The sequence below is a fragment of the Phaseolus vulgaris genome, chromosome 5 (assembly GCF_051622355.1).
Source record: "Phaseolus vulgaris cultivar YP4 chromosome 5, ASM5162235v1, whole genome shotgun sequence".
In the NCBI taxonomy this organism is placed as follows: domain Eukaryota; kingdom Viridiplantae; phylum Streptophyta; class Magnoliopsida; order Fabales; family Fabaceae; genus Phaseolus; species Phaseolus vulgaris.
In genome coordinates, this window is record NC_143502.1 from 35110183 (window position 1) to 35136093 (window position 25911).

General features: G+C 31.9%; 3 protein-coding genes, 1 non-coding gene and 1 pseudogene across 4 annotated transcripts; 2 read left to right on the forward strand and 3 right to left on the reverse strand.

Annotated features, from left to right (window-relative positions):
• Window positions 1-1494: 1494 nt before the first annotated feature.
• Window positions 1495-1600, reverse strand: LOC137836279 (small nucleolar RNA R71; annotated as a pseudogene).
• Window positions 1553-3040, forward strand: LOC150027591 (uncharacterized). Its single transcript, XM_090302938.1, has 2 exons — window positions 1553-1597; window positions 2468-3040. Exons 1-2 carry the CDS (start codon window positions 1553-1555, stop codon window positions 3038-3040), a joined length of 618 nt encoding a protein of 205 aa, XP_090159064.1.
• An 11680-nt stretch (window positions 3041-14720) lies between these two features.
• LOC137835506 (transcription factor MYB3) lies at window positions 14721-16657 on the reverse strand. The gene is made up of 3 exons (XM_068644041.2): window positions 16087-16657; window positions 15800-15929; window positions 14721-15481 (listed from the first exon to the last, which is right to left on the reverse strand). The coding sequence occupies exons 1-3, from the start codon at window positions 16214-16216 to the stop codon at window positions 14767-14769; spliced, it is 975 nt and encodes a 324-aa protein (XP_068500142.2). The 5' UTR covers window positions 16217-16657; the 3' UTR covers window positions 14721-14766.
• Window positions 16658-18515: 1858 nt separating this feature from the next.
• LOC150027592 (small nucleolar RNA R71) lies at window positions 18516-18620 on the reverse strand. Its single transcript, XR_016521252.1, has one exon. It is a non-coding gene; the product is annotated as a small nucleolar RNA R71 (small nucleolar RNA).
• A 348-nt stretch (window positions 18621-18968) lies between these two features.
• Window positions 18969-20994, forward strand: LOC137825080 (uncharacterized). The gene is made up of 3 exons (XM_090302939.1): window positions 18969-19009; window positions 19665-19992; window positions 20971-20994. Exons 1-3 carry the CDS (start codon window positions 18969-18971, stop codon window positions 20992-20994), a joined length of 393 nt encoding a protein of 130 aa, XP_090159065.1.
• Window positions 20995-25911: the final 4917 nt, after the last annotated feature.

Sequence of the window (25911 nt, forward strand, 5' to 3'; positions counted from 1 at the left end):
AATTTGAGCTAAAAAAAGAAAGTTGGAAGGTCTCATAATGGAAAAAGATGCAGAAAAAGATTGTGCATTTTTTTTTATGTTTTATCACTTAACCCATTAGTGCGACACAAGAAGTGACCTAACCCTATAAAACTAGGATAAATAGGGGTTAGAGGCTCAACCCTAGTGTGTTAGATTGAGAGTGAATTGTAACTAATTAGGAGAATGGAATGGAATGGAATGGAAGGTGTTAGAAATATGTATGCGTGGCTAATTCTACGTAATCTGCTCAAATTTTTATTTATTGAGGTGATATATTATATATTAATATTCAGTTCTTGATTGATTATTGGTATTGTTGTTTTACTTTTAACTTTTGGTGACAAATTGAGAATCTTAAATATGACCAGAAGGTATTTGTAGGGTTTGGACCTAAACAACAATACTTAAGTGTTATGGATAGACTTGAAATGTTAATTTTAGTTTGTTTTTATTTTAATTTTAATTTTATTTTGTTATATTTTATTTCAGTTTTTTTGTTTGTACGTTTAGTTTAAGTAGTTTGAGTTTGCGTAGGTTTTATTTATTTATATTAATTAGTTATTTATTGTTACTAGTTTCTGTTTTATTCTTACGTAAGTTTGCATTATCTTTAAAAGATTTTAGTTAGTTATTGCAATTATAATTTTCTGTTTTTGTTTGTTTTAATTTAATTTAATTTTGTTTTTATTTTACTTATAGTATTTATTGGTTATTTTAAGTTAGTTATTTTATTGTATTTTAAGTTTTTATTGTATTTTTGTTTTATATTTATTAATTTTTTTATTATTTTCTTTTAACTTGTTTTAATTTTTTATTTTACGCAAGTTATTATTATTATTATTATTATTTTTTCTGAATATTTTTGTTATTTTTCTCTTAAAAACATTATAGTGTTTTATTTTTTTTGTTTTATTTTATTTTATTTTGCAGATTTGTTTTAATTTGTTTTTATTTTTATCTTCAAATTTATTTTGAATTTATTTTATTTAACTTGCTTTTAATTTTTTTTTTAAAAAGAAAAAAAAAATACTTTGTTTTTTTTTCTCCACTAATATGTTTTAAGAAGAAAGCAACATGACAGAAGAACAAGCACCACCTCCTAGGAGGACACTTGGACACTTGGAGATTATGTCATGTACCAAGGACCAATGCATTTTTCTAATATTGCAATACCTGCTACTGCCAAGGCCTTGGAAATAGATCCTGATTTTCTCACTCTCATCAGTGCCAATTAATTTACAACAATGGAACATGACGATCCATGTTCACCTTTGGATACATTTTATGAATTGGTAGGAACAATGGGCTTTCAATCAGGTGATCTTGAAAATTTTTATATGCGCTTGTTTTCTTTTTCATTGACAGGAAAGGCTAAGGAATGACTCAAATCACTTCCAAACCAGAGGCTCACTAGCTGAAAGGATGTAGAGGAAACACTTTTGCAAATATTTTTTCCATTCTCTCGCTACATCAAAGCAAAGTCTGAAATTTCTATGTTCAGACAAGGTGCAGATGAATCATTCTGTGAGACATGGGAAAAATTCAAGATGATATTGAGAAAATGCCAAAATCATGGGTTTGAAGATATTGCACAGCTGAGCATATTTCTCACTGGTCTAAGATCTGACACAAAGATGCTCCTAGATGTCGCAGCGCAGCTGGTGGCACAATGATGGTTCTTGAGTTAGAACAAGCGACAAGAATTATTGATGCATTGGCATCAACTGATTATCAAGCCCAACATGATGGACAAGGTTTTTAGAATAAAGGGTCGTTAGAAGATGCTCTCTTGTCTAAAAATAAAATTTTGACATAGTACATTGAGCAACTAACCGCACAAATGGCTAAATTGTCTCGACAATTATATGTTGTTCTTTCATTTCAAAGCCAGAGTCAATCAATCAGGTGTGATTTTTGTGGAGATGATCATCCTAATGGTCATTGTTCTGACCTGAAGCTGAGGATCCATCCATGCTTGAAAGAATGAGTAAAGTTGAAGACGCTCGGGAAAAGATTGTGAGCGCGCAGGATAATATTGTGAGAGCGTAGGACAATAACATGGCCATGATTAGGAGTATAGAGATCCAGATGGGACAGTTGGTCAAACAAATTGCACAAATTGCAGAGGGACAAAGTGGCCAGTTTTTAGTCAACAACCAAACCAACCCAAGAGAGCATTGAAATGAAATTGCAACCGAACTTGGTAAAATAATAGGAGAGAGGGATGGTAAGATTGTAGGGGCTGAAAAAGAAAAAGATGAGATTGAGAGGGAAAGAGATGAGAAAAAAAGAGAAAAGAAGAAAAGTGAGGAAGAAAAAATTAAAAATAAGGAGAGGTATTCTTGAAAAAGATTTATCATATTCTCACGCTCCTTCATAAAAAGAGAAGGACAAATTTTTTTTTGACAATTTGCTCCCTAAAAATTATGTTGTGGGAAATCTGAAGCAAGATTCAACACTTGAGAGATTTCGAAAGAATAGGAGCTATATCGAAGATAGAAATATAAAGCTGAAGGCCAGATACAAAGCACTTGTTCAGAAAGGCTTGCCTAAAAAATCCAAGTACCCAGGGAGTTTTAATCTTCCTGTGTCTATAGGTGGTTTATCAGTGGATAATGCTTTACTGGATTTAGGGGAGAACATCAATTTAATGCCTTTGGCAATGCTAAGGAAGATAGGCAATTTGGAGGTGCAACCCACCAAGATGCAATTACAATTGGCAGACAGATCCATAAAATATTCTTATGGTGTGGTTGAAGATGTTCTTGTGAGGTTGGATAAGTTCATATTCCCTGTGGATTTTTTTATAATGGACATGAAAGAAGATGAGGAGGTTCCTTTGATACTTGATAGACCCTTTATGAAGACAACTAGAATCATAATTGATGTTGACAAAGGAGAACTTCAACTTAGAGTTCAAGATGAGGAGGTAACTTTTAATCTTTTTGACGGTCTAAAGAATTTTAATGCAGGGGAAATGCGTACAGAAGGATGCAACAAAGGGAGTTTTCCACCTTGAAATAAAGAGGCGTCAAGCTAGATGACGTTAAACGAGTGCTTATTGGGAGGCAACTCAGTCCACATTTTAGTTTTATGTTGTTACCTTTGTTGATTTTATTTTTCAAAAAAAAAATAAAAAATTCCTGTATGCCTCTTAATCATTTTGCAGGTTATGTATTTTGACTTGAGGACAGGTTTTATTATTCAAGGAGTAGATCCAACAAAGGAAGCAAGACTATAGATAAAGATTTTAACAAAATGCTGGATGACTTCTTAAGAAGAGAGGATTGAGCAAAAATATGGTTTTATCTTTCTAATTCTCTTTTCAGTTTTTTTTTTCTTTTATTTTTTGTTTAGTTTTTTATTTATTTTATTTTATTTTTCGGTTATTTTATTTTTTGTTTATTTTTTTAGTTTGTTTTAATTGCTTATTTTGTATTTTGAGTAAATTTGTTGCTTTTGTTAGTTTGTTAGTTTTAGGTCTTGAATTATCTTTCTTGAATAAATTTCAGTTGTAATTTGTTTTTTTTAGTTTATTTTTTCAAAAAGAACTAGAATATTAATTTTGAATTGTGGAAAAATGAATTTGTGTTTAAATATTAAATATTGACATGAACTAGACATAGGTTAGAAAAGAAAATATGATTGAATCTCTATTCAAATGTAGTTGAAATTGTGATACATGAAAATTTAACAACATGATTGATTAAAACAAAGAATGACAAAACAAAAAGGAATGAGACCGATTAAACCAAGTGAGTGTGTGAACCTTAAACAGTTTTGAGAGTTTTACTAATGAATTGAAAGTTGTGGTTGCTTAATTTTTATTTTTGTTACATCATAAAAGAACATGAAGATGATTGAAACATTTGTTTGTAGGAACCCATGGCCAAATAGCCAACCTTTATCTTATTATTAGAATTCCATTTTTTTATATATCCCATTTGGGCCAAGAAACTTTTTGTTAATATTGCACTTTAACCTTTAATGATATATTTTCCTATCCTTTAGTATCTATAAGGAAGTAGAACATAGATGCAATACATATAGAAAAGAGAGTGGTTGGTTTTGGTTGTGAAAGCTCAAAAAGTTGAAAATAGGAAGATTTTTTTCCTATTATTGAAAAAAAAGAAATAAAAGAAAGAGAAACAAAAGAAGAGAAAGAAATAGAAAAGAAAGAAAAAAAAAATCATCATGAAAATCATGAAAAGCCATAAAGAAAATGAGGAAAAAGGTGACATCGAAAGTGGTAATTAAATAACATATATGTTCTCTATAATTGAATTGTAGGTATGTTCTTCTCCTTTAAGATGTGCATTTTTTTATCTAAGAAAAACCAATATTTTTTGGAAATCCAACCTCATTACAACCCTGGAAAAGACCTCAAGATTCACGTTTCTAATATGTTTGTGATTTGAAGATGAAATGAAAAGCAACTGTGATTTGTTATGATTAAGTGAAAATAGAGAGAAACACTTACTTGTGAGCATATAAGAATATATTCCTTCATGAATTGTCATTTATTTGTTTTGACTTGATCTTGGAAGTTGATTGTGTCTATATTTTTCTATATTTGAATTTGGAAACATCATAAGTTTTTAATTTGATCTGTTGTTTAGTGAATTAAGCTGTTTGATATTTAAATTTCAAATATATTCATTTACTTTGCTTGAGGACAAGCAAAATTCTAAGTTGGGGAGAGTGATAAGTGTCTAATTTCAGTAATATTTCATATTAAAATATAGCCATTATTGTTAATTTACATATAAAATATTCCCTAATTTATTTTATACCTTTTTACATTTTTTATGAGCTTTATTTGAATAAGAGCATTTTATTCCCAAATTTGGTGTTAATTGCAGATTTTTAGGGAAGATTGAAGATTTGGAGAATAATTTGAGCTAAAAAGAGAAAGTTGGAAGGTCCCAAAGTGGAAAAAGATGTAGAGAATGATTAAGTATTTTTTATGTTTTATCACTTAGCCCATTAGCGCGACACAAGAAGTGACCAAACCCTAGAAAATTAGGATAAATAGGGGGCTAGAGGCTCAACCCTAGTGTGCCAGATTGAGAGGAAAACACCATAGAGTGAATTGTAACCCAATTGGGAGAATGAAAGGTGTTAGAAGTATGCGTGGCTAATTCTACCATTTGGGATTGAGAGTAATATGCTCAAACTCTTATGTATTGAGGTGATATCTTATATATTAATATTCAGTTCTTGATTGATTATTGATATTGTTGTTTTACTTTTAACTTTTCGTGACAAATTGAGAATCTTAAATCTGACCGGGGGGTATTTTTAGGGTTCAGACCTAAACAACAATACTTAACATATTTGAGTGATAGGGATAAACTTGAAATGTTAATTGCCATTAACGTCTGAGTGTGATTCTAAGTTGTTTTTATAAATATGCGAGAGATCGATATTTAAGAAACATTCTTAAGGATTTTATATGCGAGAGATCGATATAAATGAATTTTCTACGGGCATCAATTTCAATCAAAGGACTCAATATTAACATGCTATTCAAAATACATGGGAGTGGAAGAGATGAAACCTAATCCCTATTTAGCAACTAATTCTTTGTTTGTTTTATTATTAATCAGTGCGAACACAATCACTTCAAAACTCTTTTTATTGTTCTGTTGTTATATTTAGCGAATATTGTACTCGATAATTCACTATTATTTGTGAGATCGATATCCGTCCTTAGGGACAATTATTACTTCTAACAAACGCGGTGCACTTGTCGTAAAAAGTCATCAGGGGCCCTGGTAAAACGGTTCCCTCAACCATTCCCATTATATCAGAAAGATACAAATCATGAGGACCAGACAGATGCCCGCTCCTGAAGCCGAAAAGGTTTTCACATTACAATAGGTAATGGAGATGATCCGTACATTACAGCACGAGAACGAGGAGTCGAGAAGACAAGTTGAGCAATTTCAAGCCGCTCAGGAACACCTTCGGGAAGAGTCTGCGACAGAGCAACAAAGGTTAAGGGACGAGGCCGAAGCCTCTAGATGACTGATGGAGGATGCCATCCGGGCACATGAGGAGCTGCAGAGAGTAAATGAGGATCTAAGAAGGACATTCCGAGGGAGGACGGATGCAGGACCTGCGGAACAAATTCAAAGAAGATGGCGAAGGGATCCCTGTCCGTTCTCTCAGGCCATTATGGAAGAACCAATTCCCCCGCACTACATGATACCAAAAATGCTCGCTTTCTCAGGCCTTGAGGACCCTGAGACGCACCTAAATGCTTTTCAAGCCCACATGCTGATCTCAGAGTGCTCGAACGCCATCAGATGTAAAATGCTTGAAGGCACCTTTACCGGGACAACCTTTAAATTGTTCAGCGGCCTTTCGGATAGAACCATCCACTGATTTCAAGAGTTCTCCCAGCTGTTCGGTGAACAATTCACAGCCAACGTGGTGAAACCACCACGAATGGCCGACCTCTTCGATGTCAGGAAAAGGAAAGGCGAGTCGCTTAAAGAATATCTCAATCGTGTTTGTGAAATATTAGTATGCGTTCAGAAGCCGCGGGATGAGATGGTAATAGACGCCTTTGTGAAAGGATTACGGGCGAACCCATTTAGTGATTCGCTGCTTTGGATTAGGGCGGTGTCAATGACGAAAGTCCGAGAACGTGCCTCAGTGCACATAGCTACCGAAGAGGCTATCCGTTGAAAGAAAGCACACGAGCGCCACGACGAAGCAATGTACAAGGAGCGCCCCGAGGAAGCCCAATCAAGAGTAGCCGAGACTACAATCGGCAAACACGCAGACAAGAGGTACATACCTTATATGGCACAGAAAGAAGTAGAGAAAAGAGGTGTCCCCCGTATGCAGGCACCTCCAACCCTACCAGTTTTAACTGTCCCACTGAGACGTATTTTGGACGATTCGACTGTCTCTGCTAGGCTAGAGCAACCCAGGAAGACCGACCGTGTCCTGGGATACAACTGGTCCTCCTGGTATGCATTTCACCAAACGTGGGGCCATGACACGGAAAGATGCTAGGTCCTGATCTTCCAGCTAGCAGGGTTAGCATACACCAGTCACCTCAAGCAGTATATGCAAACCAGTCAAGATCGATGCCAAAAGCAGAAATATAAAACGAGAAAAGTGGACTCAAGGAGCGTACCTATGGAACGAAGAACGGAGACACCAAAGGTGGAAGAAGGAAAGAAGCAGATGAAGAGGAGGAACCGTTGGCAAAGAAAATGAAGTTCGTGGAGAAGGAAAGACAAAACGGTGAAGAAGAAGAAGTAAGGGGGGAAGTTAAGGCGCCGACCAATGAACGATCGACACATGTTCGGGATAATCAATGCCTGACCGCTCATGTCACTCGAAAGTGATAACCTCGAGAAGACAACCCATGCGTCACAATGCTTTGAATGCCAAAGTTTCCCGCCTAAATTCGTAAAAGGAAAAGTACCGAATAGAAACTAGTCATAAACGTTTTCTTCAACCCCCCTTTCTTGACCCAAAGTTTTCTCGTAGCAGCACAACTTCATGCCTTTGCACCTTGTGTATCGACCCGATATTGCCTGGAATTAAGACCGATGAGGCCCGCTAGGTATTATGTCGACAAGGCTGATCTTGCTAGGAATTAGGCCGATGACGCCGACCCTTCAAGAGGTTCCAAGCCTTTACGCCTCACAAACTCTACTAAAGGCTCCGGGGTTGTGTACCTAATGACATTTTACGGCAAGTGCACCACGTTTGTCAGAAGTAATAATTGTCCCTAAGGACGGATATTGATCCCACAAGGAACAGTGAATTATGGAGTACAATATTCGCTAAATATAACAACAGAACCATAAAAAGAGTTTGAAGTGATTATGTTGGCACTGATTAATAAGAAAACATATAAAGAATTAGTTGCTTCAATTGGAAAAATAGGGATTAGGTTTCATCTCTCTCACTCTCATGTATTTTGATTAGCATGTCAATATTAAGTTTTTGATTGAAATTGATGCCCGTAGAAAATTCATTTATATCGATCTCTCGCATACTTATAAAAACAACTTAGAAATCACAATCAGACGTTAATGGCAATTAACATTTCAAGTCTATCTCTAGCACTCAAATAAGCTAAGTATTGATGTTTAGGTCCGAACCCTAAAAATACCTCTCGGTCAGATTTAAGATTCTCATTTTGTCACGGAAAGTTAAAAGTAAAATAACAATACCAATAATCAATCAAGAACTGAATATTAATATATAAAATATCATCTCAATACATAAGAGTTTGAGCAGATTACTCCCAATCCCAAAGGGTAGAATTAGCCACGCATACTTCTAGCACCTTCCATTCCCCCAATTGGTTACAATTCACTCTATGGTGTTTTCCTCTCAATTTAGCACCCTAGAGTTGAGCCTCTAGCTCTCTATTTATCCTAGTTTTCTAGGGTTAGGTTACTTCCTGTGTCGCGGTAATGGGCTAAATGATAAAACATAAAAAAGCCCAATCTTTCTTTGCATCTTTTTCCATTTTGGGACCTTCTATCTTTATCTTTTTAGCTCAAATCATTCATCTTTAATCCAAATCTCCAATCTTCCTTAGAAATCTGCAATTAACACCACATTTGGGAATAAAATACTCTTATTCAAATAAAGATCATAAAAAATAAAAAAAGATATAAATTCATAAATTAGGGATTATTTTATATGTAAATTAGCAATAAATCTTCATAAGTGCCTATATTTTAATATGAAAGTTTACTGAAATTAGGCACTTATCACTCTCCCCAACTTAGAATCTTGCTTGTCCTCAAGCAAACTAAATGAATATATTTGAATTTAAATATCAAACAACTTAATTCACTAAACAACAGATCAAATTAGAAACTTATGATGCTTCCAAATTCAAATATAGAAAAATATAGACACAATCAACTTCCAGAATCAAACCCTAAACAAAGAAATGACAATTCATCTAGGAATATCTTCTCATATGCTCACAGGTAAGTGTTTCTCTCTATTTTCATTGAATCATAACAAATAACGGTTGCTTTTCATTTCATCTTCAAATCACAACCATAAGAGAAACATGAATCTTGAGGTCTTTTCCAGGGTTGTTATGAGATTGGGCTTCAAAAAAATATTGGTTTTTCGTAGATAACAAAATGCACATCTTAAAGAAGAAGAACATACCTACAATTCAATTATAGAGAACATATATGTTATCTAATCACCACTTTCTTTCAATGTCCTTTTTCCTCATTTTTCTTTCTGACTTTTCATGATGATTTTTTTTTCTTTTTTTTCTATTTCTTTTTCTTCTTCTATTTCTTTTTTTTTTTTCAATAATAGGAAAGATTATTCCTATTTTCAACTTTTTGAGCTTTCACAATCAGAACCAACCATTCTCTTTTCTATATGTATTGCATCTATGTTCTCATTCCTTAAACATGCTAAAGGGTAGGAAAATATATCATTAAAGGTTAAGGTGCAATATTAACAAAAATTTCTTGGCCCAAAGGGGATATAAAAAAAATGGAATTCTAATATAAAGGTTGGCTTTTTGGCCCTGGCTCCTAATTAACACAAACAAATGCCTCAATCATCTTCATGCTTTTTTATGATGCAACAAAAATAAAAATTAAGCAACCACAACTGTCAATTCATTAGTAAAACTCTCAAAACTGTTTAAGGTTCACACACTCACTTGGTTTAAATGGTCTCATTCCTTTTTGTCTTGTCATTATCTGTCCTAATCAATCATCCTGTTAAATTTTCATGTATCATAATTTTAACTACATTTGAATAGGGATTCAGTCATATTTTCTTTTCTAACCCGTGTCTAATTCATCTCACAATTTAATATTTAAACACAAATTATTTTTTTCACAATTCAAAATTAATATTCTAGTTCTTTTTTATTTGAAAAAAATAAACTAGAAAACAAACAAATTAAAACTGAAATTTATTCAAGAAAGATAATTCAAGACTTAAAACTAACAAACTAACAAAACAGGAAATTTATTCAAAATAAGCAATAAAAACAAACTAAACAAATAAGCAAATAAACAGAAAACAAAATAACCAAAAAATAAAATAAATAAAATAAGACAAAATTCAAATAACTGAAAAGAAAAGAGAATTAGAAAGATAAAACCATATTTGTGCTCAATCCTCTCTTCTTAAGAAGTCATTCAGCTTTTTGTTAAAATCTTTATCTACGATCTTGCTTCATTTGCTGGATCTACCCCTGAATAATAGAACTTGTCCCCAGGTCAAAATACATAACCTGCAAAATGATTAGGAGGCATATAGGATTTATTATTATTATTAGTTTTAAATTAAATCAGCAAAGGTAATAAAACAACATAAAACTAAAATGTGGAGTGGGTTGCCTCCCAGTAAGTGCTCGTTTAATGTCATCTAGCTTGACGACTGTTTATTTCAAGATGGACAACTCTCTTTGTTGCATCATGTTGTATGCATTCTTCCTCGTTACAAGAACATCTTCAACCACACCATAAGGATCTTTGATGGATATGTCTGCCAACTGCATCTTGGTGGGTTGAACCTCCAAATCGCCTAAATACAGTGCAACCTTGTCCACATATAAAGCACCTATAAACACGGGAAGATTAAAACCTCCTAAGTTCTTGCAATTTTGAAGCAAGTCCCTTTGAGTCATGACGCTGCATCTAGCCTCCAACTCTCTATTTCTCTCTTCAATATAGCTCATATTCTTTAGAAATCTCTCAAATGTTGAATCTTGCTTCAGATTTCCTGCAAAATAATTCCTAGGGAGCAATTTGTCAAAGAATTTTCTGTCCTTCTCTGTTTTTGAATGAGGATGAGGATATGATAAATCTTTTTCACGAACACTTCTCCCCTTATTTTTAATTTTTTCTTCCTCACTGCTTTTCATTTCTCTCTCTAACTCCTCAGTCTCATCTTCTTTTTCAGCTATTACCTTATTGCAATGCTCTTTTGGGTTGGTTTGGTTGTCAACTGAAAACTGGCCACTTTGTATTTCTTGAAATTATTTGGCCACTTTTCCCATTTGGATCTCTATATTCCTGATCGTTGCCATGCTATTGTCTTCCATTATCACAAGCTTTGTTAGGGCTTCTTCAACTTTACTTATTCTTTCAAGCATGAATGGATCCTCAACTTCAGGTGAATTGTTCAGATAAGAACAGTGACCATTAGGATTATCACCTCCACAAAAATCACACATGATTGATTGACTCTGGCTTTGAGATGAATGCACAACATATAATTGTTGGGGCAATTTATCCATTTGTGCGGTTAGTTGCCCAATCTGCTGTGTCAGAATTTTATTTTGAGCCAAGAGTGCATTTTCTAACGACCCTTTCTTCTGAGTATTTTTTCTATCATGTTGGGCTTGATAATCAGTTGACACCAATGCAACAATAATCCTTGTCGCTTGTTCTACATCAAGAGCCATCATTGTGCCACCAGCTGCAACATCTAGGAGCATCTTTGTGTCAAATCTGAGACCGGTGAGAAATATGCTCAGTTGAGAAATATCTTCAAACTCATGATTTGGGCATTTTCTAAGCATCATTTTAAATCTTTCCCATGTCTCACAGAATGATTCATCTGCTCCTTGTCTGAACACAAAAATTTCAGACTTTGCTTTGATGTAGCGAAAGATTGTAAAAAATATTTGCAAAATTTTTTCCTCTACATCCTTCCAGCTAGTGAGACTCTGATTTGGAAGTGATCTGAGCCAATCTATACTCTTTCCTGCTAATGAAAAAGAAAACAAGCGCATATAAATATTTTCAAGATTACCTGATTGAAAGCCCATTGTTCCCACCAATTCATAGAATGTAGACAAATGTGAACATGGATCCTCATGTTCCATTGCTTTGAATTGGTGGGTAATGATGAGAGTGAGAAAAGCGGGTTTTATTTTGAAGGCCTTGGTTGTAGCCGGTACTGCAATACTAGAAAAATTCCTTGACCCTTGATACATGACATAATCTCCAAGTGTCCCCTTAGAAGGTGGTGCGTGTTCTTCTGTCATGTTGCTTTCTTCCTAAAACATATTAGTGGAGGAAAAAAAACAGAGTATATTTTTTCTTTTTTTTAGAAAAAAAAAATCAAAATAAATTTGAAGATAAAAATAAAAACAAATTAAAACAAATCTGCAAAATAAAATAAAATAAAACAAAAACAAAATAAAACACTAAAATGAAGTTAAGAAAAAAATAACAAAAATATTCAAAAAAATATATATAAACAAAATAAAAACTTACATAAAATAAATAAGATAAAAGAAAATGAATAAATAAAAATATAAAACAAAAATAAAAAAAACTTAAAAATACAATATACTAAGGTACTTAAAATAACAAAATAATATGAATAAAATAAAAACAAAATAAAATAAAATAAAACAGAAAATTATAATTGTTAATAACTAACTAAAATAATTTAAAATAACTACGTAAACACTAAATAAACTAAGTAAACTGAACGTAGAAAAAAAATATAATAAAATATAACAAAACAAAATAAAAATCGAAATAAAAAAAAAAAAACTAACTAAAATAAAATATAATAAATTAAAATCAAATCAAAGAAAAATCAAAATAAATCTGAAAATAAATAAAAACAAATAAAATGCAAATAAGAATTAAAATAATAAAAGCAAATCTGCAAATTAAAAATAAAATCAAAACAAATCTAATTAAAACAAAATAAAAGCAGTAACAAATATAAACAAAAAATTAGAAAAAATCAAAACAATTAAAATATTTACAATATTTAGGAAATTTTAATCAATGACTCAACATGTTTCCTGACAACGACGCCAAAAACTTGATGACTTTTTACGGAAAGTGCACCGCGTTTGTCAGAAGTAATAATTGTCCCTAAGGACGGATATCGAGAATTATCAAGTACAATATTCGCTAAATATAACAACAAAACAATAAAAAAAGTTTGAAGTGATTATGTTGGCACTGATCAATAAGAAAACAAACAGAGAATTAGTTGCTTCAATTGGAAAAAATTAGCATATCAATATTAGTTTTTGATCAAAATTGATGACGGTAGAAAATTCATTTATATCGATCTCTCGCATATAAAATTCTTAAGAATGTTTCCTAAATATCGATCTCTCGCATACTTATAAAATCACAATCAGACGTTAATGGCAATTAACATTTCAAGTCTATCTTTACCACTCAAATATGCTAAGTATTGATATTTAAGTCCAAACCCTAAAAATACCTCTCGGTCAAATTTAAGATTCTCAATTTGTCACGGAAAGTTAAAAGTAAAACAACAATACCAATAATCAATCAAGAACTGAATATTAATATATAAAATATCACCTCAATACATAAGAGTTTGAGCATATTACTCCCAATACCAAAGGTAGAATTAGCCACGCATACTTCTAGCACCTCCCATTCTCCCAATTGGTTACAATTCACTCTATGATGTTTTCCTCTCAATCTGACACCCTAGAGTTGAACCTCTAGCCCTCTATTTATTCTAGTTTTCTAGGGTTAGGTTGCTTCCTGTGTCGCACTAATGGGCTAAATGATAAAACATAAAAAAGGCCAATCATTCTTTGCATCTTTTTCCATTCTGGGACCTTCCATCTTTATCTTTTTAGCTCAAATCATTCATCTTTAATCCAAATCTTCAATCTTCCTTAGAAATCTGCAATTAACACCACATTTGGGAATAAAATACTCTTACTCAAATAAAGATCATAAAAAATATAAAAAAGTATAAATTCATAAATTAGGGATTATTTTATATGTAAATTAGCAATAAATCTTCATAAGTGCCTATATTTTAATATGAAATTTGACTGAAATTAGGCACTTATCAGTACCGTCCCGATACTGCTAGGGATTGCGCCGATGAAATCTGCCAGGTATTAGGTCGATGATGGTGACTTGTCAAGAGGCTCCAAGCCTTTACGCCTCGTGAACTCTGTTGAAGGCTGGGGGGTTGTGTACCGTTCCGATACTGTCAGGAATTCGGCCGAGGAGGCCTGTTAGGAACTAGGCCGAGGAGGCCTGCTAGGAAGGAAAAGCGGGCCTAAGCCCAATCCGACAATCGTCATGAAATAACATCATAAACAAACGGCCTCGCCCAGGCTAATAAATCGCCTAATTTGCTTGCACAATATTTATGATTATATCGCGTAAATACCCTAATTTGCTTGCACAATATTCCTGATTATATCGCATAAATACCCTGGTTTGCTTGTACAATATTCCTGATTATATCGCGTAAATACTCTGATTTGCTTGCACAATATCCCTGATTATGTTGCATAAATGCTTTGATTATATGACAAGAATATTCTGTTCTCAATACATGATATCCAAATATATTCAGATTTTAGGAAAAGCTACCGTAACATGACATGTTAATGCTCGGAGAAACCAGAGTCCAAGAGCCAAGCCCATGAGGCCTTATAAATAGACAACCACCCACAAAGAGTATCTCAACTCGCTATTTTACTCATATTTTGGATGCTTTCATTTCCATTTAAGGGACATTATATTCACTTTTTACATTGAAATTTATGCTCTTATTAACTTGAGCGTCGGAATGTCATTGCAGGAGGAGCCCTGACTCGTTCTCTGAAAGCTTGTTCACTAAAGCTTAAAGGAAGACCAACAAGAACTCAACCAAATTCCGACCGAGTTCGAGTCGGCGAGAACAACTACATAATTCAGTTAAATTTGATGAAAAAATAGAAGCTAATTATTTTATTTATTGAAATAAGTTGACGTCTAAATCATGATCGCGGAGACACCAAATATCTCTCGCATCATACGTAGAAGAAAAGTACGACTCGGATTCGTTCACCAAAGGAACAAGAAATTCGTTCGGAATAAGAGACGTGTCTGCCACGAATGCTTCTCTCCAAGAATTTTCAGTTATTGGTTGTATTGCTTCTAGAAACCCAAAATCATCATTTTCCACAGCCTCATTTTCATTATATGACGACAGAGGAGACTCTGCCCAAACATGTTCCATGGCCATCGGATCTGAACCATGAAAATTTTCAATACCATTGTTTTGTATTGTGCCGTGAGAAATGTGTAACGACTCTGTCGAAATATTCTGGTTCAAATCCTCTGAGCATGCATACAGAAAATCGAACCCATCTTCTATTAACAAATTATCGTTAGTGGTATAATCTGAGGTTGTGGACGAGAACTCGATTGAGGATACTTCCAGGGACAAAGGGTCAGGATCAGAGGCTCTAGAAATTGTTGGAGAAGGAGAATCTTCGTGGAAGAAACCATTGTTCTGAATGGAATCCTTGTCTTGGTTGGACACAGAACAGTTTGATTTTGCGGCTTTCACATTTGTTTTGGTATGAACTGCTTTCTTTCCAAAACGCTTTTTCAGAGTGGTGTGCCACTGGTTCTTTATTTCGTTATCTGTTCTTCCGGGTAAATGAGTGGCAATAACAGACCATCTGCAAGGGAGAAAACACAAAATTAAGTAATTAAAAGGGAATTTCCAAGATGCAAAATGGGATTTTTTTTTTATAAAAACTATACCTTTTAAAAACTTTGGTTTGAATTTATAGCTCTTTTTGTTGCTATATATATTTTATGAAAAGTAGAAAAAAGTTTACCTTGTAAAACTGTTGATTCTCTTTACTCAAGTAATGTATATAATATTAGTTTGCATTACTCAGTGAAACTGTAGTTTTGATGAGAAAATAGTACCAAAATTGTTTATGAAACTGGAATTAAGTTTTTCCCATATCTTGCTTTTAATGTCAACATACTTGTTACCCAGCTCTTCGTGCAGTTTGATTATAGTTTCTTCTTCTTTCTCAGTAAAGTTTCCTCTTTTTATGTTGGGTCTGAGATAATTGAGCCACCTAAGTCTGCAGCTCTTTCCACACCTTGTCAGACCTGAAAATCAATGCACCAATGACATTAGTCCTTTTACAATGAAATTGTAGAACTATGAACTCATCAAGGTTTCTCAGTACTTTGTGTATTATTCAACTTTTTCATTTCATGGACAAGTATATGACATATAAGGTGAATGATGGATATGATGAATTACCTGCAAATCTTGGGAGTTGGCGCCAATTCCAAGTCCCATATCGAGTGACATAAGCTACGAGCTTCCTATCTTCCTCTTGAGTCCAAGTGCCTTTCTTAAGTCCACTATTGTCCCAGGAAGGGGTTCTCATGATCTCTGTTATGCTATGTTTCGCAATGTAGTTTCGGTGACAAATTATAATGAGATGATGATGCTGTAAAATATGGCTGATAACACTGATAAGATCGGGTTTTTTATGATACGGATGATTGTCTTTTAAGAACTTAAGAAACAAGAGTAAGAGTAAGTGAAGATTTATAGGAGGAAAAAAACCCTATAAACCCCATGGGAAGCACATGTCTTATTATGGAAAGACAACCAAATAGTTTAAACATATACGGAAAGAAGACTTTTTGTAATACATTATAATTATTAAAATAATTATATATTTTTAGAAGAAACAATAAATAAATATGATATGATTACTTGAGTAGTGATTCAACCCTTATAAAAAAAATTAAAAATAAAATAGGATATCACATCCCAACTTATACCAAACTCCAAATAAAAACTACCAACTAACCCTTATCCCAAAAACAGTAGGGTCTAAGAAGTTCATCATTGTCAATAACCATAGCAATAATACATCAAATTCCGAAAAACATAAAAACATAATCAAACCACCAAAACTAGAGGAATTTATTTCTTTTACAAATAAGAAAACAATTAAAAATATCATGATCTCAACAAAATCTATAGATATTTTTTTTCACATCACTATTGCTACTCCTTATATTCTCATTATTCTAAAGTAAAAGATAAATGCTCTTGATGCATAACCCTTACTCCACTTAGAAAGACAGACTCTTTAAAATCATTATGCAAAACACACAACTTTTTCCTTCCTAAAAGAAGGAATTAAAGAGACATACCAAAATAAAGGAAACAAATCTAATTCTCAAATTTCATACATACCAAAGGTTCCATAGATCCATTAGAATAAGTAAACTTTGAATCTTTTTCTTTACTTGTAATCCAAATCCAAACTTTTCTCTGAGTCACTGCAAAAACTTCTATATGGTTGCTGATTTACAAAATTTATCGAGTAGAATTTCTCTTTGTGAGTTTCCTATTGTTCTTCGAACAAATCCATAGAATTTTAGTGTGATTATCTTAAAAAATTTAGAGAAAATAATGGTAGAGGGATATAAGTATTTTTTTCATACGCTACTACATTTATTATAAATTTCAATGAAAGTAAACTATATTAGTTTTCCATAAATATGTTTTTAAACAATAAATCTAATTTGTTTCGTGACATTAGATTTGCTGTATTAATTTCTCAACTATCAACCCCACATTCAATGACATGAACAGCTGTATAAAAAATACACTGCTTTTGAATTTGTCAATCTATGTTTTGTCTTCAGTCCTTCACGAAATTCCTTAAAGCATTCTCTAACTAATTGTTTTCTTTATCATATTTATTATATATATGGTTGTGATAATTTTATACTTTGGTTAGTAGAACCTCAGGTCTTTAGTATGCGGATCATACTCTTCTTTATAAGGCATTTTGACAAACCGCATCAATTTCTTGTATTTTTGAGTTTTTTCACATTTATTTACACTTTTCTACACATTCCACAGTTTCCCTTTTTTTCTACACACTTCATAGTTTAGGGTTTGCTCATACCTTACAAAATCATATCTAACTCTTCCAATTTTCTTCTGTCAATCGTATGCGTTTTCTTCTTTATTTTGTTTATTTTTATTTGTTTTTAATTAGAATTTAATTTTCTGCTTATTTTTAAAATTTAGAAAAAATAAATAATATATTCTGTTATTATTAGTGAATCCTTGTGCTAACTCTTGAATTATCTGTCTTATATGATATTGAGAGGTCAAATTCCCAAAGACCAATTATTATTTGGAGTAGAGATTGAAGGGGCAACTAAAAGAAACATAAAAACAAAGACAAAAGAGAAACAAGGAGACACTAGAGAGGAATTCCCAACCACTTCTTTTCCCATTCATATTTTTCAAGAGGAAAACAACATGGCAATAGAATCGGCACCATTTCCTAGGAGGAAACTTGGAGATTATGTCATGTATCGAGGACCAATGCATTTTTCTAGTATTGCAATACCTGCTACCACCCAGGCCATGTAGAAGAAACCCGTTTTACTCACTCTCATTAGTACCCATCAATTTACAGCAATGGATAATGAGGATCCATATTCACATTTGTCTACATTTTATGAATTGGTGGGAATAATGGGCTTTCAATCAAGTGATATTGAGAATGTTTATACGCATTTGTTTCCTTTTTCATTGGCAGGTAAAGCTAACGAGTGACTCAAATCACTTCCAAATAAGATCCTCACTAGTTGGAAGGATGCAGAGGAAATATTTATGCAAAGATTGTTTCCAATCTCTCGCTATATCAAAGCAAAGTCTGAAATTTCTATGTTTAGACAAGGAGCAAATGCATCTTTTTGTGAGACATGGGAGAGATTCAAAATTATGCTTAAAAAATGCCCAAATCATGAGTTTGAAGATATTTCTCAAATGAGCATATTTCCTAATGGTCTCAGATCTAATACTAAGATGCTCCTAAATGTTGCAACTGGTGGCACAATGATGGCTTTTGATGTAAAACTAGTGACAAGGATTATTGATGCATTGACATCAACTGATTATCAAGCCTAACATGATAGGCAAGGTATTAAAAAAAAGGTTGATAGAAGATGCACTTTTAGCTCAAAATAAAATTTTGATGCAGCAGATTGAGCAACTAACCGCACAGATGGCTAAATTGCCCCAACAATTACATGTTGTTCATTCATCTCAAAGTCAAAGTCAACCAATCAGGTGTGATTTTTGTGGAGGTGATCATCCTAATGGTCATTGTTCTTATTAGAACAATTCACCTGGAGCTGAGGTAAATTACATGGGTAATCAGGGAAGGCAATGTGGTTTCATCAATAACCAAGGGCCTTTCCAATAGCATCAACAACCCAATTATCCATCCATGCCTGAAAGGATAAGTAAACTTGGAGACACCATGGAGAAACTCGTCAAAGTCACTATGGCTAGTCAAGAGAACAATATGGCAACAATAAAGAATATAGAAATTCAGATGGGACAAACTGTCAGACAATTAGCAGAGAGATAAAGTGGACAGTTTTCAGTCAACAGCCAAACCAATCCAAATGCGCATTGCAATAATGTAGTAACTAAAAAAGAAGAAAAAAATGAGACTGAGGAGGAGAGAGATGAGAAAGAAAGAGAAAAGAAAAGAAGTGAGGAAGAAAAAAATGAAAATAAGGAGAGAGGTGTTCTTGAAAAAGATTTATCATATCCTCATGCTCCTTCAAAAAAAGAGAAGGAAAGAATTGTTTTTGACAATTTTCTTCCTAAAAATTATTTTGCAAGAAATGTGAAGCAAGATTCAACATTCAAAAGATTTCAAAAGAATAGGAGCTATATTGAAGAGAAAAATATAGAGTTGGAGGATACATATAGTGTCATTATTCAAAAAGGCTTGCCTAAAAAATTCAAGGACATAGGAAGTTTTAATCTTCCCGTGACTATAGGTGCTTTATCAGTGGACAAGGCCTTACTAAGGGGGAAAGCATAAATCTAATTCCTTTGGCAATACTGAATAAAATAAGGGATTTGGAGATTAAACCCACCAAGATGACATTAAAGTTGGATGATAGAGTAACCAAATATCTTTATCGTGTGATTGAAGATTTTCTTGTGAAGGTGGATAAGTTCATATTCCTTGTGGACTTTGTTATAATGGACGTGAAAGAAGATGAGGAGGTTCCCTTAATACTTGGTAGACCCTTTATGAAGACTGCTAGAATCATAGTTGATGTTGATAAAGGAGAACTTCAAGTTAGATCTCAAGATGAGGAGGTAAATTTTAATCTTTTTTATGGTCTAAAAAATTTTAATGTAGGGAAAGAATGCATACAAAAGGATGCAACAAAGGAAGTTTTCCACCTTGAGATAAACAGGCATCAAGCAAGCTAACGTTAAACAAACACTTACTGGGAGACAACCAAGTCCTCATTTTAGTTTTATGTTGTTTTGTTATCTTTGTTTTGATTTTACCTTTCAAAAAACATGTTTTCTTGTAGGGATTCTTGCCCAGGCGAGTTGAAGGACGAAAAAATGGGTGCTCTTTGGAGTCATCTTGCTCGAGTGAGATAAATCTTGCATGAGCGAGTTTGATGCCAAAAAATAGAGTTTTGCTACAAAAATCTCGTTCAAGCAATTTTTTTTTTTTGCAAAAAAATAAAAAAATAAAAAAAAATCCTCAAAGGCAAACCAATCCTTATATGCCTCTAGATCAATTTGAAGATTATGTATTTTGGCATCGGGACAAGTTCTATTATTCAGTTGACAGATCCAGCAAATGAAGCAGGATCATCTACAACTATAAATGTAGATTTTAACACGCAGCTGGATAACTTCTTAGGAAACAAAGATTGAGCAAAAATATGGTTTATCTTTATAATTTTATTTCAATTATTTGAATTTTTTTTTATTTTTATGGTTTTTTTTTTCGATTGTTTTGTTTTCTGTTTATTTGCTTAGTTTGTTTTATTTTCTTATTTTGTATTTTGAATAAATTTGTTGTTATTGCTTATTTGGTTATTTTTATGTCTTGAATTATTTGTGTTGAATAAATTTCAGTTTTAATTTAATTTGTTTTCTAGTTTATTTTTCTCAAATAAAAAAAAACTAAAATATTAATTTTGATTTGTGAAAAAAAAGATAGTGTGTTTAAATATGAAATAGTGAGATAAATTAGACACAGGTTAGAAAAGAAAATATGATTGAACCCCTATTAAAATGTAGTTGAAATTGTGATACATGGAAATTTAACAGGATGATGATTACGACAAAGAATGACAAAACAAAAAGAAATGAAACTAATTAAAGCAAGTGAGTGTATCAACCTTAATCAATTTTGAGAGTTTTACTCATCTCATGAATTGATAGTTGTCAGTTGCCTAATTTTTATTTTTTGTTACATCATAAAAGAGTATGAAGATTATTGAGGAATTGTGTTAATTAGGAACTCAGGACCGATTAGCCAACCTTTATCTTATTCAAATTCATTTTTTTATATATCCATTGAATTCGAAGAAATATATATAAAATATTTCTCTATATAAAATTTAAAAAAAAACTTTAAATTCAATTTTATTTTATTTTTAATCGATGTGAGATTTTTATCAAACTCACACTGGAATTGCTAGTTCGTACATGAGACTAAATGTTTGTGGATGGTCTTATGACGATCGATGGTCTTATAGAGATCGGTGGTCTTATAATGATATGATAGCAGATGACAAGACAAAACTTAATAATTCTAATTGATAGATTCTAAATGACTCTGATATCATTTTAAGAAGTTTGAGCCTAAGTCTAACTCAACTTTACAAAAATATATATTATAAAATAACTTTATATGTGAATTTTGAACGTAAAATTTTAAAAGGAAAAACATGAAACTCATGGAAAAGACGTGAAAACATGAGTTAGTCTTCATTTTAGGATACGGTGGTAGCTTCTGAGAAGAGGAGAGAACTGGGCAACCTCAACCTGATCCATCATCACATCTCACCATCGTTAGCTGTATTCAGACATTGAAACTTCATTATCATTCTAACTAGATGAAGGATTTCATTTCGATTAGAACAAAACCAGGTCTCAATCAAAGCATAACCAGGTCTCTGTACATACATCTACAATTTAAAAATAAATGATTTCGTCACTCCTTAACTTGTATACATGTTTTTTCTAGCTTTTAGATTTTTTAAAATTTATAATTTTAGTTTTAATTTTAATGAATTAAATTATTTCTTAATGCTTGTTACGAATATAGATTAATATTTGACATTGGACTTTAGGATCTTGTATGTACCATGTTGAAAAAAGTATAACTAAAACTCACTAAAAGAATATTTTATAACTTATATAATATATAAGAGTTTTTTTCCTTTAGTTTATAAAAATTATTGGTCTATTTTACCGTTAATAATACTTTTAAATTATAATTTAAAATTTACAAAGACGCGAATTAAAAAGAACTAAGTTATTGTGAAAAAAAAGAGTAACTAACTGTTGGTGGAAAAAAAAACCTCCCGCTTAAATTAAAAAATACTAACTACTCATATTTTAGCTATAAATATAATTAAATTATAAATATTTAAAATATTCTATTTTATATAGTTAATTTTTTATTATAACATTACTTTAATACAGTGTACAATAAATAATATATTTTATTATTTTATTTTATATAAAAATAATATATATATATATATATATATAATTTATAAGAGATAATCTATAACAATATATAAAACAATATATAAAAGAGGATTCTTTTCTTTAATTACCACATAATTTTAAAATATGATAAATTTTAATTTTAAAATATAATTTTTGATTTTTAAACAAAAATAAACTAAAAATTTCAACTTTTTTAATTTAAACTAAAAATTTAAATTTGAAAAATTTTAAAAACGCAAAATTTTAATTTTCAACTGAAAATTTAAATTTGAAAATAAATTAATATTATATAAAAAAATTCTTGATACAATATGTATTAATTAAAAATAATTATAAACTTATAATATAAAAGTATTATATAAAAATATTTAAAAAATATACACATCTTTCCTTAGTATTAGTGAGAAAATAGCGTCGCAATTATTGTACAACATTTAAAAATCAATTTTAAGGGTTTGTGATCTAAAATGAACCACGTCCTTTTAAAATACCATTCAAACTTTTTTTTTCTTATGTTTGAATCAGATGTGAACAATGAGATTACAAAAATAATAAAACAGAGATCTTTATAAAATAAAAGAAGCATAATTTACACTAAGAAAATTAATGAGAGTTTACCTTTTTATTAATAAGATTAAAACTTTTGTTAAGTTATTCATTTAAAATTGTATTTTTTTAAAATTATTTTCGAGGAACGTGTTTTATGAGGTTTTTTTAAATCTCAATAAGGCTTTTCAAAACTTCCGTTAAATATCATGAGTTTAAGAATCTCTGTGAAATATAATGGGTTTTAAGACTTTCATAGAATAGCATAGATTTCAAAACCTTAGTAAAATATTATGGATTTCGAAATCTTCATAAAATATCATGAGTTTTAGAATCTCCATAAAATAACATGGATTTTGGAACCTCCGTAAAATAACATGGATTTTAGAACCTCCGTAAAATATCATAGGTTTTAGGACTTTCATAAAATAACATAGATTTCAAAACCTTAGTAAAATACCATGGATTTTCGAAATCTTCATAAAATATCATGGGTTTTAGAACCTCCGTAAAATAACATGGATTTTGGAACCTCCGTAAAATAACATGGATTTTAGAACCTTCGTAAAATATCATGGATTTCAAAACATCCATAAAATACCATAGGTCTCGAAACTTTCATAAAATATCATGGGTTTCAAAACTCCTATAAAATACCATGGGTTTCAAAATATCATGGGTTTTAGGACTTCTGTAAAATAGCATAGAATTCAAAACCTTCATAAAATACCACGGATTTTCAAAACTTCCATAAAATACCACGAGTTTTAGAACCTCTGTAAAATAACATGAATTTTAGAACCTCCGTAAAATATCATGGATTTCAAAACATTCATAAAATACCATAGGTCTCGAAACCTCTGTAAAATATCATGAGTTTCAAAACTCTCATAAAATATTGTGGGTTTCAAAACCCCCGTAAAATACCATGGGTTTCAAAATCTCCGTAAAATGCCATAGGTTTTTGAACTAAAAACATTTGATTTTTTTACTCACTTTATCATTTAAACATTCATGTATTTTCTCAACCACAATTATTTATATCTATTGTATTTATTTGTCTATGTTTAGTAAAGTATTTTTTTAATAAATAAAATAAATATATGAATATAACAAATAAATTACAAAAATTTTCCTACATGTATAAAACTATATTACATTACATCATAGTAACTTCCATGTGATTTGGGTACCTCCCACTTCATCATATCATAAGATCCATCACAAATGATTTGATTCTCACACTACACATGAATCAATCTATTCAATTTTGTATCAATACAAATTACAAGATTCAATAATTTGATTTTTTTTTTCTCTTTCACAAATTCTCATGAAAGAAATTGAAAATGCATATAAACATGAATTTTTAAATGAAAAAGGAATTGAAGGAGATCTTAGAATTGCTAAACTCACACTATGGATACCACTCCAAAGGAAAAGTAATTGTTCACTATGCACTTATTCTCTGAAATGAGAAAAATTTGTTGGTCAAGGATGATCTTGATGCTTTGATGTCTCTAAATCCATGGTGTTTGATGGAAGGCTGTAGTTGCTGCTTGTGTGGGTGGGTTTTGGGTAGAATGATGTGTAATCCACTTTTTGTTTGAATCTAAAACAGTTTGGAATCAAAACATTTTTGAAAAAGATTGTTTTCTAAAGAAGTGAAAACACAACCAGTTGTTTTATCGTTTCAATCGGTTGTTTGACACTTAGAGGTTTTTGAAAACGGTTTGAAGCTGTTTGACTTGGTTGACTTTGCTGTCAAACCAATTCAATCGGTTGTTTCAAGAATCCAACCGATTTTTTGTTGAAAATCCATAACAAAATTTCTGTTATGTTTGCAAATCAGCTTTAAATGTTTTCTAACTGAATATGCTCCTGCTTTAAATTTTTTTTAACAAGTTTTGGAGTATTTAAAGAGGTTGTTATACTCTCTTAAATGTTTGATAACAATTTTGAGACATTTGTGAAAATGTGAAAACAAATTTGAGTTTTCAAGATTTGCATTCAAGCTTTTGGGTTTTCTCAAAGAAGTGGAATAAGATTGCTGTAATCTTTTGATTTGATCTTCATCAGGTGTAATCCTTTATGTATCTCTTGTATTTCTGAATATTGGTGTGTAGGTGCAGAATCAAAGGGTGTTCTGATTTTTGTGGTGTTTGTGTGCCAAAGGAAGTGTGTGATTTGAGGTGTTCAAGGTCACTTCTTTGGTGGTGTGTTTGTAATCTGGATTTTGATTGCATAGTAGATACCCAGTGGTTTCTGGGGACTGGATGTAGCTCTTGGTGTAAGAGTGAACTAGTATAAATTTGTTTGTGTGATTCTCTCTTTCCCTGATCTCACATATATATGTTTTAAGTTGTTTTTATTAACTACTGATAAAAACAACTGGTTGAATCGCAAAAACAACCGGTTGATTTTCGGGAAATCAACTAAAACAACTTTGTACATTGTTTTCTATAGTTTCCTTCTTTGTGATTCTTCATCGGCTTTCATTGTACCTTGAAAGTTTGCGAAAATCTTTCATAAATAATTCACCCCCTCCTTTTTAAGGTCATTTATTCTAACAAAATTATCTCAGACTAAGTTTTATGTCTCACAATAATTGTTTAAAAATTAATCTCCAATATGGAAGGATGATTGGTTTTATGTTTAAAAGCCCTAAGCCCAACTCACATTATCTTGGATGTAAAAAATCCTAGTAAAATTGTTTTCGAATGGGGGTTAGAGCCGAGAGAACTATTGAGGTCACTCTTCTTCTATCTCTGTCAGTCGGTCGTATTGTACTTCAACTTCCCTCCTTGATAGCTCATTCCTCCTCTCTGCTCATTGCACTCCTCGGTCTTCTTGTAACACCGGCTTGGATGGTACCTACAAAAGGCACTCCGACGCTCAAGTTAGTAAAGGTGTTCGGTGCTTGGTTGTCAGAGCACTGTATATGATGACGTACCTGAATCTTGGAATATTTGCTATTTATAT

Coding starts and splice junctions, on each gene's coding strand:
- LOC150027591 (XM_090302938.1), top strand. CDS start 1,553: ATGGGAAAAATTCAAGATGATATTGAGAAAATGCCAAAATCATGG. Junction 1,598..2,467: donor AGAAAATGCCAAAATCATGG/GTTTGAAGATAT, acceptor GGAAATCTGAAG/CAAGATTCAACACTTGAGAG.
- LOC137835506 (XM_068644041.2), bottom strand. CDS start 16,216: ATGAGAACCCCTTCCTGGGACAATAGTGGACTTAAGAAAGGCACTTGG. Junction 15,930..16,086: donor CCAACTCCCAAGATTTGCAG/GTAATTCATCAT, acceptor ATTGATTTTCAG/GTCTGACAAGGTGTGGAAAG. Junction 15,482..15,799: donor CACGAAGAGCTGGGTAACAA/GTATGTTGACAT, acceptor TCTCCCTTGCAG/ATGGTCTGTTATTGCCACTC.
- LOC137825080 (XM_090302939.1), top strand. CDS start 18,969: ATGGTCATTGTTCTTATTAGAACAATTCACCTGGAGCTGAG. Junction 19,010..19,664: donor ACAATTCACCTGGAGCTGAG/GTAAATTACATG, acceptor CCGTGACTATAG/GTGCTTTATCAGTGGACAAG. Junction 19,993..20,970: donor TTAGATCTCAAGATGAGGAG/GTAAATTTTAAT, acceptor GAAATTTAACAG/GATGATGATTACGACAAAGA.